This window comes from Hippocampus guttulatus, chromosome 12 (assembly GCF_054856545.1).
Source record: "Hippocampus guttulatus isolate MCC_2025c chromosome 12, RoL_Hgut_1.0, whole genome shotgun sequence".
NCBI classification, from domain to species: domain Eukaryota; kingdom Metazoa; phylum Chordata; class Actinopteri; order Syngnathiformes; family Syngnathidae; genus Hippocampus; species Hippocampus guttulatus.
The window spans coordinates 6,060,001-6,078,224 of record NC_141272.1 but is presented as its reverse complement, the minus strand read 5'-3'; the positions used below and the strand labels follow the sequence as shown (position 1 = coordinate 6,078,224).

The window sequence follows — 18,224 nt, the reverse complement described above, 5'->3', positions numbered from 1 at the left end:
TGCTTGAACAAATCAAATGATTCATTATAAGGATCATTCAAACCAAGGACATTGTAGAACCATGTTTAGAGTGTTAACTACAACTCTTTGTGTTTTATCTTTCATTCTCATTAAATACTTCGATGAAAAGTAACCGACAAAACCTGAAGCCTTTTGCGGCTGGTACCCAGTTCAGTGTTTGTCATATCACCCCCAAGAGCATTGATTTTTCACTGCACTGTGCTGTCACTGTCGTATTTACGTTTTTCTGCCTCCTCCATAGAAATTAACCTCATTCCGGACTTCCTGCCAACCCTTGTGGCGGCTAGCTTCCGTTTTCCCACGAGTATCATTATACACAATAAAGCATCCACCGTGGAGCACAGGTGTCAAACTCCAAGCCTGGTGTTTGCATTCCTCCATCCCCCAACTAATTTACCATCCTATTTTTCGTCCCATCTGCTGAATATTCAATATCTAATAACTGCCTTCACCTCGTTTTGTCAGATTATGCACATTAACCGCTGCCTATTTGGATTGTCAACATTGGTTTAGAAATGATACTTGATGACTGGAGGCAGTGCCGAGGGCAAAACGAAAGTACCCTTACTGTTAGTTTAAATACGGAAAAAAAGTTGGGGGGGGGGGGGATGAAGGAAATTAAAGGAGGCAAATGTGGCAGAGAGCTGATCTATTTTTGGCAGGCAGCCATAAACTTAAGAGCAGTGAGGAAAGGAGCAGATAGGAGCTGCGTATTGTCACATTGACGGTGTATTCAACTTGTGAAGAAAACAAAGGGGGGTGGGGGTGAGAAATGCAAAAGAGGCTGAGTGGAATTGATGAGGAGGGGAAGATAATAGGAGCAGAGGGGGAGGTAGCTGTTGTCGAGGCGATGTTCACAGTAGTCATTAGCACCTGTGAAGAAGATAATGAGGAACACACATGACTCGGCATCATGTTCAATCAAGATGGAATACCTACAGTGCCAACTTTGGCAAAGAAACGATAAATTGAGGTTCATATTTTATGACCAATCTTTGCATTGTGAGTTTGACTGCTCTTTCCGCCCCTTATTTCTTGTCTTGTCTTGCTTTTTCAGTCCCATTGAAGTATATCTGAAGTTGAAATTGTTTTTTTTTCTTCTTAATAGTAAGTAAGTTTTATATACTTTATGCTACTGTAATTGACTCAAACATTTGCGAGGGCAATACGATTCTCTATCTAAATGTTTCTTTGCAGCAGGGCATACGAACAAAAAACCAAAAAAAGAAAAAGAAAAAGGCAATCAGCCCCTAAATTGCAAAGTCCACCCATTTTTTTTATTAAAATATTCACACAAATTACATGTACAAAACTATAACATTTCAAATTGATTTATATACACATACAAAATATAAAGACCAAAGCAGAAAAAAAGGGCACACGTACTGTAAGGGAGGTGTGTTGGTAAGAGTGGAGACTTTTTGTGTGAGTCTCTTCAACAAGCGCTTAAAAGAATCAAGGTTGTTCCTCTGGAGCAAGATATTCTTCCAAATGATCTGTGATGATGATGATGATGAAGCGAGTGACCATGATTTCAATGGAGACAGACTTGAGGAGTACATATCAGAGACAGTACTTATTGATCATAAATTCCACCTGCACGAGGAGGATGAAAGAGATGCTCGTGACGGTCATGCATCAAAATGCTCAAATGGAAATCTCTCCCGGAGAAATCAAATGAAACTCATGATTAGACTTCAGATCATTCATTATGGGCGCACACGCCAATCTATGGGAACAATAATGATTTGATTTCCATGTTAATGGAGCCCAGGCCACCGAAAACAATGCCACATACAAATGGCAATCATAAACATTTGTCCCGCACTTGAAAAGATTCAACAGCAGTGAATGACAGTAGGGCTCGGGCTTAAAAAGAAAGATGATACAGCTTTCTTTCATTTTTTTTTTAAAACTGTGTTTTTATCTTCAGACATGACTGATGATTTGGGCCTGAAAAGAGAAAAATAAGATGAATTAATATTGCGCTTTCGTTTAATCCAGAGTACATTTTTTGCTCTCGCAAATTTTTTTTGAATAGTAATGTGAAAGATAACTTGACACATGTTTTGTGTGTGTACTGGGGTCTGTGTGTGCGTGTGTGTATATACACAAGAGACAGCATGGAAAAATGAACAAAGTCATATTCATCGATTGATTCATACAAACTAAGTGGACAAAATATGTACAACATCAACATTCCATTTACATCAGATGTATGTAAATGTCCGCGACAAACATAATTCGAAACTGTGTTTTTTGCATTTAGAAATTGATGTCTGCCATTAAATCAAGTTCCCTGACATCTATGTTCCGGACAGTGGTTAAATGTTACCCTCTGTGCAGCCCGGTGAACCTTCGCTGATTAGCATTCTTACCGTCGCCGCAAAAAGTCTGCATTGCATTGCTGCCATAACATTGCAGAGTTGCTTCGCTGCTCACAATCTCTTCAATCACGTCACAACGTTGGGATTCACATTTCCCATTGCTTTGAATCCTTTTCTAAGAGCTCGGTTCATCTTGACTCATCTCGTCTTGCCAGACAATATCTATGTTTTTTTTTTCCAGTAATCCTGACAGAATCTGTCTGGCTCTTTCATTACTTCTCAACATTTGGAGTCTGTATATTGTCTCCTTTTACGTGTCCAGTTTCTTTCTCACCCGAGATCTATCCTAAGGTTGTCTTTGCAATCTCTCCCTCTCACCGCTGACATCTTCATGTCTTTCTCGTTTTCAGCCTTACTGGCCTTTCCTGTGTCAGCAGCAGGGGGATGTTGTCAAGATGGTTTCATTTCCGAGCTATCTTGACATCATCACGCTTGACACCAGTCTAATTCTTGAAAGGTCTCACCGCGTCTTTGATAGGGCCCCCCAAAAATTGACACTAACAAGAAAAGGTAACCTAATTTCCCGATTGTCCAATTCAGCCTGGCATTTTACATTAGACTCAAACTCAGCTTTACTATATATGCTCTAAAATTGCCACAACAGTCGGAGGCTCGAGAACTCTAACGCTCCATTTTCAAATGCTGCACACTGCATGGCCATTTCATCCCGCTCATCAGCAAATGCAGTGCGTCTGCATAAATACTGACCTTCTAATTACAGAATCGCGGGGATCAGTAGTACGCCATAACATTGCACCTGAACAATAATAGAATTACCACTAAAATTGAAAATAAACTAAATGCTGACAACATTCACTCCAATCAGGTGTCTATAAAAAAAGAGAGAGAAGGTCTTTGAAATAGTTGCAGTGAGTAGGACGTGATGCAAACAGGTATTCCTCATAACAAATCCCAAAGGTGCTGAAATGTTTGCATGGTTAGAAAATACCGCCATTTAAAATTCAGCAGTTCAAATCAATTTATTTCTTAATACTGGCAGAAAATTTGCATTTCTTTCAAGGTCGCTTTTGGTCAGCGGTTTCAAACTCATGCCCTGGGGGGCATTTGCATTTTTGTTTCGTTTTCTTTTGCCCTGGGTCGTGTGTGTATGTTTGTGTGTGTGTGTGTTTTATCACTTCTAGATCAGGCTCATGACAGCTTTTGGTGAAATGTAATTCTGAAGTGATACCAAGAGGAAGGAAACGATATCCTGTCAGCCAGTCATGTTTTTTTAAACATTTATTTTAAACCTGCAATGAAAAGAAAGGTTGGGGCTTATTACAGCGAATTTCAAGAAAAACAAGCGATGGAATGTGATTTTATTTATTTATTTTTGGAGCACAGGGGGAGCCCGGCGTTTCTTGAACACACAGAGAAAGTTGATCAGATGACATGACTCAACAAGACATGCTGAGGAGTCTGCGAAAAGAGACGAGAGGGAGGGCTGGGCCACCAATTTTGTTCAGGTTCTGAAGAACCATGAAAGTTCTGAACTCTTGTTCATAAGGATTGACAAGATTAGATGAGTTGTATTTTTATTTACTTATTTTTCCTCGGACCAGAGAATCTCAAGCGACAACTTCATGAATTGAGTTTGAGAACCCTACTTGGGGGTTATTATAAATTCACAGCTTTGCGGATGTTCTTTTTGTCATGGTTTTGATTTTTGTTTTGTTGTTTCGGTTTCTGGACAGTCTTTTTTTTTTTTTTCTTCTGTGACTGGTCATTTGTTTTTCAGTGAAACTATTGACATACATAGTGTGGATATAGAGTCTAAAAATGGAACGCAAGACTATACATGGTGTAACAACATGTACAGTGCGTATTATGTCCGTATGCTTCCAGATCAGGATGTATCTCACATCCGAACATAACTAGGCACATTAGTCCTCACCTCAACAGAGCCACTCCGCTTTCTTCCAATTTCCGCAGCTTTATCTTACTCCTCGTTAATTATCCTTTGCTTCTTATTTCTTGTCCTCCTCCCCGTTTTTATAATCTTCTTCTTTCTTCCTCTCTTTCCTCAATTTCCATGAAATAAAGCTGCTTATCATGTTTAGCTTTCCTTCTATATTCTACTCCGCAGCAACATGGTTGAATCCATAAAGCCACGTTTCATGATAAGCTATCAGTGGAACATACCGTATGTACAGTGTAATACATTGATGTAGTACCAGGGGGCCATATCGATCTATAATGAGCAAGTTTGTGTACATACAGTCGTTTGTAGATGAACCTCAATCAATCTTTTGTAAACATGATTTCCATTTTCCCTGTTTTTGCCTTCCAACCGAACTTCCGGCATCGTTCGTGTCATTATGTTGAGGTGTGATATCAATTCAGGTTGGATCGTTGCTGATGGGCACATGCATGGAAAACGGTGTGTTCCACTGTGAGCCACAGAGCGCAATGTCATTTGCACATTTGTCCAAGCAAGAGCCGATGCAAGAGACTAAGGCACCTGTTTGTGGAAAAACTCACTCGTGTTTGCACAGCCACGGGATGCATCATGTCGTATGGTATTGCCAATCAGACCATATGCAGGGAGAGCACTCCCCGACATTTAGGTTGCGATAGCAATGCATGTCTCCGTTGCTCTCAACAACAACGGAGACGATAAGGGGGTGTTTTGTATGTTGTAGTTCACACTACTGCGTACGTAAGTCAAGTACGGAGGGCAGACAACGGTGGGAGCTCCCGACACAGTTTTGAAAGAAGGGCAAAGCTTCCAAAAAAATTCAACAATGACTGATTGATTACTAAATAAATTGTCAATGACTGCGATCGTCAACGTAATCAGGACAAGTCGCCCAATCTTGGGATTTCAATTTGAAATACAACCTGCCAAAGTGGCGAATGGGCGTTGCGCTGTCATCTACCACAGTTGAAATTCACCCGCATTTGATGGGTGTTCATATCAAGCCCTGATTGTGACTACCTCTGAATACCAAATGCCGTTTATGAGAAGCAAAAAGAATTGATGTTTATTTATGACAAAATAGTCACTGATTTTACTCAAGCACGTCCAAAGTCCGGTCCAGTGGCCAATTGCGGCCACTGGACTCTGGCATAAAGTTAATAATGTTGACCACAACATTGACCAAGCTATTTCATAATTCACTAGAAGACCCGTGGCCACGCTCGTAGGTGCTTTTTTTTCTCAGAGTGGGTTCTGCTTCTCCGAAGATAACACTCTCAGAGTCACGTTGGACGTCAGAGTGAATTTAGGAACATACCTGTTTCTCTTGCTGTATGACCCTCGTGTGAGTCTTTCCAGCCCATTTCCAAAATGGAGACTGCTGCAAAGAAAAGGAAAATTGATAGAGAGGACCGTCACTTCCAGGACTCGTAGAAATTGGCACGTTTTTTTCCCCACTGAAATACAAAACGACTGTGACTGTCTAATTCGCCAACAGGCTGCGGCTGTTTTCAAGGAATTCAATATCAAGAGGCACGACCAGATGAAATATGGAAACTATGACAAGGTGGCTGGAAACAAACACCGAGAACAATAAAAGTAACTGGAAGCTAGAACGACAGTTCTACACGGCAGTCATCGAATCAATCCTGTGTTCTTCCATCACGGTTTGGTTTGGGGCCGCCACAAAAAAGGACAAAATCCGACTTCAACGGACAGTTAGGACGGCGGAAAAAATCGTTGGCACCGCCCTACCCACTCTTGAGGACTTGCACACTGCAAGAATCAAGACAAGGGCACGGAAAATCCTCCTGGATCCCCCGCACCCTGCCCACCACCTTTTCCAGCTACTCCCCTCAGGCAGACGCTACAGATCCATGCGCACCAAATCCAGTAGACACTTAAACAGCTTCTTCCCTCTAGCCATTAACTCCTTAAACAGTCACTGACGTAGTCACTCTTCTTGTACTACAAATACTGCTACTGGTTACTCTAAAATGGTTCAATGATTTGTTGTTTACGATGATACTAATGCAGCGTGTTATACCGGAGACAAATTCCTTGTGTGTTCTACATACTTGGCCAATAAAGATGATTCTGATTCTGATTCTGATTCTGATGGTCGCCCCCCCCCAAACATTTTCACCCCACCAAATCTGACCCACTTTGCAAAAATTTTGGAGACCTCTGATTTAAACGAAGACAATGGAACATGGTAGTTCAATACATGAATGGTTTGTGTAAAAACAGCTCTGGTGTCTGAAATATAAATCTTAAATTGTTGTATTTGTTCAGATCCACTTTAATTGGAAAGTAATACAAAGGGGAAAAAATATTAAGTGTTTATTGAGCATACACTGTTTCAGAGGTCTTTTCACAAGACTCTGTTCTCGTACTGTGCGGCCATATCTGCTGTAGCCCGTCTTACCGTCAGTGTGTCACAATTTGTTTCTGTGACCACAAATATGCAGCCGGTACTTTTTGCACTGACACATTTACAAGAGAGGAGCTAGACTTTCAGCCTCAAATCCTCAGCTACTGTTGTGTGCGAGACAAAAATATATTCAAGAGTGAGACATCTGATGGACAAGAATCACGGAGACAGAGAAGAGAGTGTGAAATCCACATGAGTCAGACACCATAACAGCCAAACAATAGGGAGTAACGCATTTTTTTGCCACGTGTTGAGAAATTGTCAGGGAAGCGTAGTAACACAACACTTCGTTGAGCAAGAATGATTCCCTTTGTTGTCTATCTGACAGTAATTAGAGGGCATTTAAATAGCAACCGTCCAGTCACTGTCGCAGGACACAACGGCAAGTGTTGCCGTGTTTTGGAATGCGAGCCACAGGTGGTGCATGGACAGGGTGACTGTCAGTGGGTCACTGCATGAAACACAAATTAAGCCTGCGTCTTTGGGTGACACAACCTCTCAGTTGTACGCTTGGATTAATGGGCTGATTTGAATATTACTCACCTGGATTAAAGAGGACCCTGAAACAGGGGGGCAGGGGAGCTTTTGAGGTTTTACAGTTCCTTGAAGGTCCAATCCAGTGGAAATCGGCAGGGCCAGATCAAAATATTTTTGACTGGCACAAAAGATGTTCTGCTTGGCGTAGTCCTGTTGAGTTTGTGCCAGATTAGTGACAGGACAGTTCCCATACACATCCACGATACAGGCAAAGCTCCTCTTTTCTCTGAGAGTCAATTCTTCATTCTGGAAGTATGAATTGTCCGGAATGAACAACTGGATACACGGGCTGCGTCAAAGTTGAAATCCATCTGACAGCAGCACATCGGCCTTTCGCAAAGTTGCGTTTAGGGAGAAGGAATAAATGTTGATTTTGCATCTGTCAGTGCTCCTCATGTCAGTTGCAATCTGGGTTATTAATGTATGAGCAGTTTTTACATCCAAAATACCAGTGGTCAGCATATGTAAGTCGATCCGAGTTGAAGGGGATTCTCAACGCTGCCAGTCTACTTTCATCATCTGCTTGGTACTTGTCCAATCGGGGGGAGAAGATCATTTACAGGATATTCAATACGTATTTTATGTCAAGACATCATTTGTTGCCACCGTTTTCAGTTGTTGCTTTTTTTTTTTTTTTTTTGGAATCATCCAGTGTAGTCTGCAGCATTCGCTTTGACTCTATCTTGTATCTTCGCTTAAATAAGGTGGATTCAGCATTTATGAGTGCACAATGTGTTCCATTTGAACTGATAAAGACGATCCTGCCAAGAAGTGGACCTTGCAGGAAGTGGTCAATCACCATTGGCACAAGCACAACTATGGTAATCGAATCCAGAAATGACACAACAACGAGTACAGGAAACAAGATAAAGAGGACAGGGGTGGTTTCTTCTTCTTGGCTTTCTCTCATGTCTGCTCTTCATTTCAACGACTCAGAGCTGAAACTTCAGGGTCCTAGAAAACAGAGAAGAAAAGACAACCATGTGATTTGAAATCAGAAGTGAAGTCATCTGATTGTATAAAGATTGGGATCACAAGAGGACAAGGAATCTCAAAGGATGCCACAAGTACCTTGAAATGAAAATGTTTGGATTAAAGGGAATGGGAAGTCAAGGATTTGGAATACAGTAACAGAGCAAAGGTAGAGTTTGCTGAATTTGCGATACTTAGAATTTTGAGTCATTGTAGGATGTGGTCCATACAGAGAACTAAATGAGATATGATACACTTTAAACATTTGGTTCTTGTTCACTGAGGCCATGGTGGTCAAACTCATTTTTGTTGTAGGCCACGTTGGAGTTAAGTCTTCCCTCGGAGGGCACTTATGGCAGTGAAACTACACAAATGTTTAATCGTCTCATCGCATTACTACAGGTACACAAAAATGAATGGATTACTAGTTTTGAGATCCATCCATCCATCCATCCATTTTCCGAACCGCTTGATCCTCACTAGGGTCGCGGTGGGTGCTGGAGCCTATCCCAGCCGTCTTCGGGCAGTAGGCGGGGGACACCCTGAATCAGTTGCCAGCCAATCGCAGGGCACACAGAGACGAACAACCATCCACGCCCACACTCACACCTAGGGACAATTTAGAGCGTCCAATCAACCTGCCATGCATGTTGTTGGAATGTGGGAGGAAACCGGAGCACCCGGAGAAAACCCACGCAGGCCCGGGGAGAACATGCAAACTCCACACAGGGAGGCCAGAGCTGGAATCGAACCCGGTACCTCTGCACTGTGAAGCCGACGTGCTAACCACTGGACTACCGGGCCTCCAGTTTTGAGATCAGTTAACTATATTAATTTGTTCAGTTATTGCTCAAGGGAATGGCAACAGGGTCACTAAATAACTGCACCATCTCAAGGTTATTTATTACAGATGACAATTTCAACATTTTGGTATAGATTGTAGCAAGGCTCATGGAAGTTGACACGTATGATTTGCTTTCGCGGGCCACATATAATGACGTGGCGGGCCGGATCTGGCCCGAGTTTGACTTAAGGCATTTTCTCCTCATCGTATCATTTTTACGTGCCTGAATTTGCACACATCAACAAACGTTTCACCGTCCAGGCTTGATGAATGAACGCGGAAACACCAAGGATTCATTGACAAATGAGGCTAGCTTCAAACATGGCAACAGGGGGGCCTTTCCTGAGACTTTTGTTTAACACTAATAACAATGTGGGCAATGTGTGTGACAATGAGATGGATGGAAAGGGCAAATTTAATGCAGAGGGCAAGAAGTAATACAGGATTTAGGCATTAAGTAATAACGTGGCGCAAGGGAAAATGTTCAACAGGTAGAAGGTTGTGAACCGAAAACAGGAGCAATTAACAAAATGTTGGAAAGAAAGGCACCTGGGGAAGAGCAGGGGACAAAGCGGGAATGAACAGTCTAAAGAAAAGGCTGCAGGCAGAGGGAGCATGACAGGGGCAATTCATTCAGACATGACCCTCGAGTTTTATCTTTTTTGTTCATTTTGATTTGGGCAGGCTTGAAGGCATCTGACACCTTGCCTAAGATTACTCAAACTAAAATAATCTCATGAATCGCCGAGTCATTTCCGACCAAAATTACGATTTCAAGAAAAAAAAAATCCCTCACTTGAAATATTTTTGCAGCAAAAATAGTACTTGGATGATGAAATCACATTTAATTTTGACAAATGAAAAAAAAAATCTCGATACTCAAAAGACCTCGTCATTTAGAAGAGGAGAAACAGAAACATGTTAGTTAGCCTTATTCTGACATGCAATATAGTTCAGCCCGGTACTGTAAATTTTGTCTTGCCTGTCCATTTTCAAAAATTGAGATGATTAACTGCTTCATAGAATTTTTTGGCTTTTTGGCAACCCTCCGCAGACAATCATGTTACCTTAAACCAGGCATGTCCAGCTCCGGGCCTGGAGGGCCACTGTCCTGCCTGTTTTCCAGCTTTCCCGGCTGCAACACACCTGATTCAGATGATCAGCTCATCAGCCAGCTCTGAAGCAGCATTACAACGATCTTGATTATTGGAATCAGGTGTGTTGCTCCTGGGAGAGCTAGAAAACGGGCAGGACAGCGGCCCTTGAGGACCGACTTTGGACACGCCTGCCTTAAACGCAAGGTGGTAGGTGCATGGAACTCTGCCGAATGGGCGACAGAAAACCAACATTTTCCATGCAAATATTAGAACAGAGTGCGATAAGCCCCAACAAAATCTCCTCCAAGTGAGGAATGTTTACATGTGAATATCAGTCACATTCCAATAAGTGCGTGCAATTCTACATTATCAATATTCCACCGTTTCTTTATGACATTCTATGATTTAGGGTTTAAATTTATTAGTCACAGTTTTTCACATTATTTACCATCCTGACACAGCTATCACAACCATACATGGTGGCAATCAACTACATCGCCATTTACTCTGAACCGCAGAGGGATTTACACGCGGAGTGATAAGCTCAAAACCTGATCACATCGTATCTAAATTAGATGTGAAAAATACCCATTTGCAAAAGAGCAAGATACAAACTTTTGGGTCAGAGGCAGACAGTATACTACAACCATTGGATGTCAATCATTACTCTTTTGAGTCATCTCATTCTGAGCTCCAGGAGACTGTCAGATCTTAAAATTTCTCCACTCGCCCCTACGAGGCTGTCCTTCATCTGCTGGCAGAGGCATTGGAGACACGGAGAAGGAGAGAAAGAATCAGCAGCAGAGACAACAAACTAGAAAACAGTGAAACATCCAGACAGAGGGAAATCAAGAGTGAATAGCAGAGGGAGAATGAGAAACACAGCAGGAGGGGCATAGAGGGAGACGCATTCACCGACACAGATGGCAGGAAAGAATGAAGCCAGGCATGAGGCTCGATAGAAAAATAGTGATGGTATTTTAAGGCACGGAGGAAGGACAGGTTACAAGGTTATGGTGGGGCCACGGGGATAGCGCACATGGCTTTTCACAAATACTTAAACACATCCTTGTGTGGAAATGAACTGTTTTCCAATTTTGGCTAACCTTGTGGGAGGCTGCACTGTTGCCCTTGCTTAAGGCGGTTCAACCTCGCACATTATATCTCTCAAATGCATTCACGGTCCTGCAGGCTTTTGGGAACTGGCCCTGAGTTTTTATCTATTTATTTATTATTTTTTTCGGGTGCGCACACAGATTCACAGATTTCCACTCCACTTATAAGAACATTACATTGACCTCCCAGGGGGAACTTTTAACCCCTTTAACATGAGGGACTACACAGAGCAAGCTGTTCATTGGCCCCCCATTGGAGATTTGGTCAAAGGATTGCTGTCCGACAATTCAACACATTTAAATCATACTCTGAACAGATGTCCCATTGGGTTGACTGGTCTTAAATGCCAAACAATTAACTCAATTAATTGTGTGACAAAAAGCTTTTACTGTAATCTCTGATCCACACATTATAATATACAGGCAGATTTTAATGCTGATTTATAATACTGTGTGTACACACACACACACACACACACATACATATCCATCCATTTTCTAATCCGCTTATCCTCACGACGGTCGTGGGCATGCTGGTGCCTATCTCAGCTGTCTTCAGGCAGTAGGCGGGGGGCACCCTGAACAGGTTGCCAGGCAGATTTTTTCGGTTCATGGACCAAATCACCAATTATTTTACCAAAACAATCAAGGGACTTAACAGCATGAAATGAAGATTCTAAAGATAATTTTCCCTTTGTATTGAGTCAGTCAAAGTCCGACTCAGTCATTCAAGCTCTTGATAATAATTATCACAAGACCTACCTTAGAATAAAAAGAGAAAACAAGACACAATGCTTACGTTCCCTAAACAGCAAAACGATACCAATTTATGGAAACCAAAACTAACTAAAATACCACAATAGATGTATTCTCAATGCTAGCTCTCGTTTCTGACAACTGAGGCCCTGTAATGGGGTTTCACTTCTTATCTGTCACATGCTGTGTTCCTCAGCCACTCTCACTCTGAAGCTCCTTCTGATCAGATCAATGTTTCCTGTCTCTGCAATGCAGCAAGCAGTGAAATGTATCACAGGCTCATTTTATACCCCGAGAAACCTAAATGTCTCCCTTCAGACACATTTAAGCGCCATTCCTCCATATGGTTTGCCCTAGAAGTGCCAAAGAGTGAATGTGGCAGCAAAGCAAATCAAGGTACGCAAAGGGGCACCTGTCACTTGTTTGAGGTGCAGAAAATAATCAAATAATTATTGTACTCGTCTCCAGTGCGCAGACGGCTCACTGGATGTTAGTTAGAATGAAAGTATTCAGCCAAGTTTGCGTTAGAAGAGGCTGTGCAGTTACTCCATAAAATGGGATTAGGGTTTCTTTCTTTTTTTAACAATGGTCTTTTTTTTTTTTTTAATGACGAGACAATCTCATCACAGTGCGAACTCAATGAAACATCTTCCTGAAATTCTAGCCTAGCCTGATGTATTTGTTATGAACACCCAAGGCCAATTTACTTGTGCAGACTTCCCTGTGCATGGTTTCAAATGTGAAAAAGATAACAGTTTTAGGTTGCCATCCAATTAGTTAAAAAAAAAAAAGGGGGGGGCGGTGCATAATTTCTCATGATATAATCCCAGACCGCATGACTGTATATAAGGGTGTCTCGGTCAATTAACTGTTCTAATTGAGAGAGCTCATGAAGGTCAAAACTTTCCCTGAGCTCGATGGCTATAGCGTTATCTCCCCTCTGCCCTGTGTTAGTATCATCGGCTCAATGACACTTCATTTCCACCCACTCATAGAAGCTAATTGAATGACTAACCAGACCCTGATAGCAGATTTCAACTTCAGCTTTTGAAGCCTGACGTGTGAAATGGTGTGTCCGTTTATTCGTTCTAATTTCCTGAGCAGATTGCAGTTGCAGTGCAAGTCTACCGGAGCGAGTTGAGTTCAGTGAAATTCTGCTTTTGTGAATTTCTTTCTTTTTTTTTTTTTTTTCCCTAGAAGATACAAATGATCAAATTTACAGGAAGATACGCGCTGAGTGCTTATTTCAGATTTTGTTGTTTGAGGATGTGCATCCTGGGAATAAGTCAGTCATCATAAAAGTTTTATTAGCTTTAGAATAGCCTGTTCTCCCCATGATTAAGTTGCTTAATAGAATAGTAGTATTCGTCTTGCACAGGGCTGTTATCAAGGACACATTTTTAACGGTGGCCCAGAGGCAAGATGAGAGGTTTTTTTTTTTTCTTCTTCTTAACCTCTGACACAATCATTTGTGTTCTGCGATCCAAATTGACGCAGTTTAAGTTTGCAAAAAAAAACATTATAAGCTTTACAAAATGTGACTCAAACACTTCACAATCTTCATATCATGAAAATTAAACTTTCAATCGATGAAAGAGGTATAAGCGTGACCAACTGAACCATTATTGCATTGTATATCAGAATCTATCTGTGCAATTTTGGACTCATTCTGCTATGGCGGGTCACTTATGTTTCGCCAAAAACATTCATGTGGCTATGTTGACTTGCATACGAACTTCGGTGACATCCCACTTGTGATGTTGGCCGACATTTTGCAGCCATAATAGCGTGATTTTTGAGATCACACACTGATGTTGGACAAGCAGGCGATTGCCAGATGGAAAAGAGTGATTAGTCACCCCAGGGAACGGGTGTCCCTCCTCTCGAGTCCGGTGGCGCCGTGCTTGACACAACAGTCAACGTTGCGCATCGCACTTGGTGATGTATGGCTTGGACGCAGCTGCTCAACCATGGAAACCCATTCCATGAAGCCCCCTATGCGTTGCATAAGTCTTTTTACTGTCAAGTAAAAAGACTTCTAGAACTCTGTGGCAGAAAGTTGGCAACCTCTGCACACTATGCATCATTAGCCTTTAGTCATTTGTACGCCATGGAACATTTTCCTTTTGATGATATGCGACAACATACCGGCGATTTGAATATCTCAGTTTACGTGAGGCATGGCTGAGTCAAACATCTTGTCCAAGACCTTTTTTTCGTTCATGTGACTCACTGTCACAATCGTGCCTTTCCGCTCCGCTCTTTTAAATGAACATACTTCATTCATATCACAGTAAATGCGTTTCTTGTTGTCCTTGTTGCATGGCTGTTTTTAGTTTCACCAAAGCCAGCCAGCTTTTTAATCGCTATAGTTTAAATCCCACCACCACCGTTTTCAGCTAGCTACTATCTATCACTCATAGCAGATTTCCCTTTCGCATTGTTTGTGTGGCGTATTCCACATTGGTTACAGTGTTTCTGCTCCTATTATACATTATTACCCTGGAGAGGTTCACTTAGACTCTGACTGATTCTAAGGAAAATAGGCCACATTTATACAGCAATCACTTGAGGGAGCGGAACCCAAACCGAAATTGTCATCAAAACGCGCGCATAGACAGGCTGAAACTTGAGCAGCGTATTTGCCTCGTTATTTCCAGCGGTTACAGTAAAAAAGTAAATATTATTACTTTTGAATCAGTGTATAGTTTGTTTATTTCTTTCTCCAAATAAAATGGGGGGGGGGGGATAGACTCATTTTCTGATTTCGGATTTTGTGCTTTGAACATTTCACTACCTTTGGATATTGTCATCGGCCGCAAGTTGCTGAACTTGGCGTCTTGTGAGGAAGAAGGAAATGGCTGTACCTGATGCCAAGTATTATATAAAATGACGGCAAAAGTATTTTCCAAACCCATTTTTTTCCGTCATAGCCCCACTCGATAAATATTGGAGATTATTGGCGCACATAGAGTAAGGGACATTTTTTCTTCTTCGTTTTTGGGCTTGGTCTCTCATCGGGAAATGCTGCGACAGCTTCGAGATATTGCCTATATGGCGAGGTGCGGCATGTGGGTCATGACGTGACTTCGAGGTGACTCCACATGGCACACACACACACACACACACACACACCAACAAAACGGGGGTATAATACATGAGTACAGAAAAAAGAAAACCAACTGCTTTTGAAGGGCGCTGATTGTGAGTGGTGGAGGTCAGGAAGTGTTTTTTTTTAATTTTACACAGCTTTGTGTACTACTGCGCATGCGTACTTTTGCACCCACTGACGATTTCGTAGGTAGCATGAATTTAACATATAATAGAGAAGTATAATGTAATTCATAACAATCTAATTAATATGTAAACCACCTGGAGAATTTGCACAAAATAATTGATCAGGAAATGCTTGCTCTACCAAAGATTACAATCTATGACCGTGAATGTACTCATCAAATTGTGTCTTTCTTTCCTCGAAACTCCCTTCTTTCAATATGGCTTATGTCGATCATTCTCTTTCACACTCGCTCGGCTTCTACTATTCCCTTTGGCTTGCTAAGCATTTCACACTCTCAAAAATATCTTATTTTTGCCCCCACTCTCCATTTCTTCCTGTCAGACTCTTTCTCCTTTCTTTATCCTATATCCATTCTTTCCCTGTGAACTGCTTTTTGCCAATTTTGCCCGCAGCTGCTTGCCTCCCCTCGCGATGCTCCTTGTCCGTTGGCTCTCTACCTGCCAGTTCCTTGGGGGAAGTGGGTTCTTTGACGACAGATGGCGGTCTGTTTTTCATCTCAATGGCCACCCTGGAGGCGAAGCGGGCTTTGTTGGGTGAAAGCGACTCCTCACCGGCCGTAAAGTCAGTCCGTGTTTTTATGTTCCGCCCACCGGCGTCCTCCACAACCAATGCAACAGTGTCTCTCAGGGTGTTGCTCGGTGACAGGGCCCCAGAAGGACCCACCGCTTCTTCGTCCTGACTGTCGGTCACTTTTGATGCAGAGCGAGGCAGGACTTGGGCCTGACCTCCACCCCCTTGACCATTGCTCTGCTGTCTTGGCACGGTTGTAGAAATGGCTGATTTTCCATGAGCTGTCCCTTGCTGGCTATAAACCTTGTATCTTATCATCAGGATAATAATAAAAACCAAAACGGACGCCACGATAATTCCGCCGATGATGATGATCATAGTTCCTCCCAAGAAGTGACTGTGTAATGCCTGACACTGGCTGAATTCCGTGTCTGTCGTGAATGACAAGCAGCCCAGAGGACGTGTTGCAGTCAGCGAGGTGACAACATCGTCAAACACGGCAAGGACGCACAGGTCATAGCTTCTCCCGACAGCAAGGTCACGAACCAGGAAGTCATTAGTGCTGGAGGGAATCATCCTAGAAAAGCAGAGACATCACAGGAAAAACAAAAACATGAGCGTAAGGCACGAAACAAGCAGACGTCGTTGAACACCAACGGTATTTCAAAACAGCCTTTGTTGTTGAAACCCAATCATCACAGCTTCATTTAAAGTCTGTTTTCTCTGAGCTAAAAATTTCAATATAACAGAGTGAAAAATGTCTTGTCGATCGAGCTTGGCCCGGAACAAAAGTGATACATTCATCGCATACAGTACATTTTTTATAAAATACAATCTGCAATATGTATTCCTGGAATGCCGAATTATGGATGAACGTTTTACCCACATCATCATCTAACACAGGGTAGTTTTGCAAGAGGACCTCAAAGGAAGTGGAACAGTGTGAGGAAGAAAAAAAAATGCATTAATAATTTCAGCGATGTTGAAAACAAATAGATTGTTTTAAATCACGCCCGAAAAATAAGACATTAAGATAATGTTTACTTGAATTGGTTTCCTGTGTTCTGTATGTTTGCGGAAATAACAATCTTTTATTGTCTATGCAAGCCATTTTCTCCGGTAATCAAGTCGCCTGTGGCATCTAATAAATACGTAGACTGGAATTACTTTCCAGCCAGTGCATGAACTTCTCTCACTTTCATTCATCACCAGTTTCTAAATCAAAAAGAAACACAAATGGTATTTTAAAAGTTCTATTCACAATTTACTGACAACTCATGTCTGAAAATTGAACACCCATCAAGACTCCGACCCGTTCCAGTGGGCTTCTGACCAGCAAATTTGTAGCATTGTCTGTCCTGGTCTTTTGTCTCGTAATTGAGAACTGTACTGCAACTGTTTAATTGTCTGATTCATGAAGTTGACCTATTCAGTTCTTATTTCTGTCATTGTGGTTCTATGTGCCTCACTGTGCCATTTTAGAAACCTGCTTTGGGACTATGGCTGAAAACTAGCATTTCCGCTAATTCGGCGCTTTTAGACTGTTTATTCTTGTGTTGATTTATGTGCACTGTTCCAATAAAATAAATAAATATAAATATATTTCCTTTTAATACAAAATTCTTTGTGGGCATTTATAGCTCACGAGCCACTGATTAATCCACCATTTGCCAACACTCAGACAATGGATGCATATACGATATACGATTTTTGTAGCGCGCGTGTGTGCGAGTGTGTGTGTGTGTGTGTGTATGTGTGTGTGTATGCATATACAACAGGAGTGCAGTTGTTCTGAGTTGTCTGTGGTCACAAATGACATCAACAGATGCTAATCAGGCATCAGTGCTCTTACTCTGATCGCGCATCATTATTGTCTTGCAAGAAGAGCGACAGGTTCGTTATGCATCCTCGTTATTAACGCAGTATCACAGGGCCAAATCCTGTGTGCATTTTCCGGTGGAGAGAGTGACTGACATTTCCCTTCTGTCCATGAGCTTGACCTTTTCAGGCTATCTGCATTCAGTCAGGTTGGTTGATGGGAAGAAGCATTGTTAGTTAGTACTGTCCGTCAATCAACTGTAGGGCACTCAAAATGCTGACACGTGCACGCACACACACACACACACACACACCACATGTCATGCTGCTACATTCAGAGCCCCGGGTTGTGACTGTTGATCTAAAAAGAACGTCAAGTGAATATTTATATTAATGCACTCTGGCTGTTTTTAAAATATTAATGTGCCAATTATTCATCAAGCGCAAGCAGGCCAGGACAGCGAAGGGTAAAGGTGCGATGGCAAAGTCACCACAGCAGACAAACATTGTGCATTCA

General features: G+C 42.0%; 1 protein-coding gene across 5 annotated transcripts in view; it reads right to left on the bottom strand.

Moving 5' to 3' along the window:
- Positions 1-1,276: 1,276 nt before the first annotated feature.
- Positions 1,277-18,224, bottom strand: part of LOC147197097 (leucine-rich repeat and fibronectin type III domain-containing protein 1-like protein) — an 87,590-nt gene continuing 70,642 nt past the window's right edge. For 2 of the 5 annotated variants that reach the window (XM_086125567.1, XM_086125568.1), the window contains exon 9: positions 14,848-16,466. In XM_086125567.1, the coding sequence (XP_085981693.1) occupies positions 15,722-16,466 (745 nt within the window). In that variant the 3' untranslated portion in view covers positions 14,848-15,721. Of the gene's footprint in view, positions 1,975-5,644; positions 5,708-7,303; positions 8,252-10,877; positions 10,965-14,847; positions 16,467-18,224 lie in introns of those variants that run through there. The other 3 variants (XM_086125569.1, XM_086125570.1, XM_086125571.1) reach the window with 3 other exon arrangements.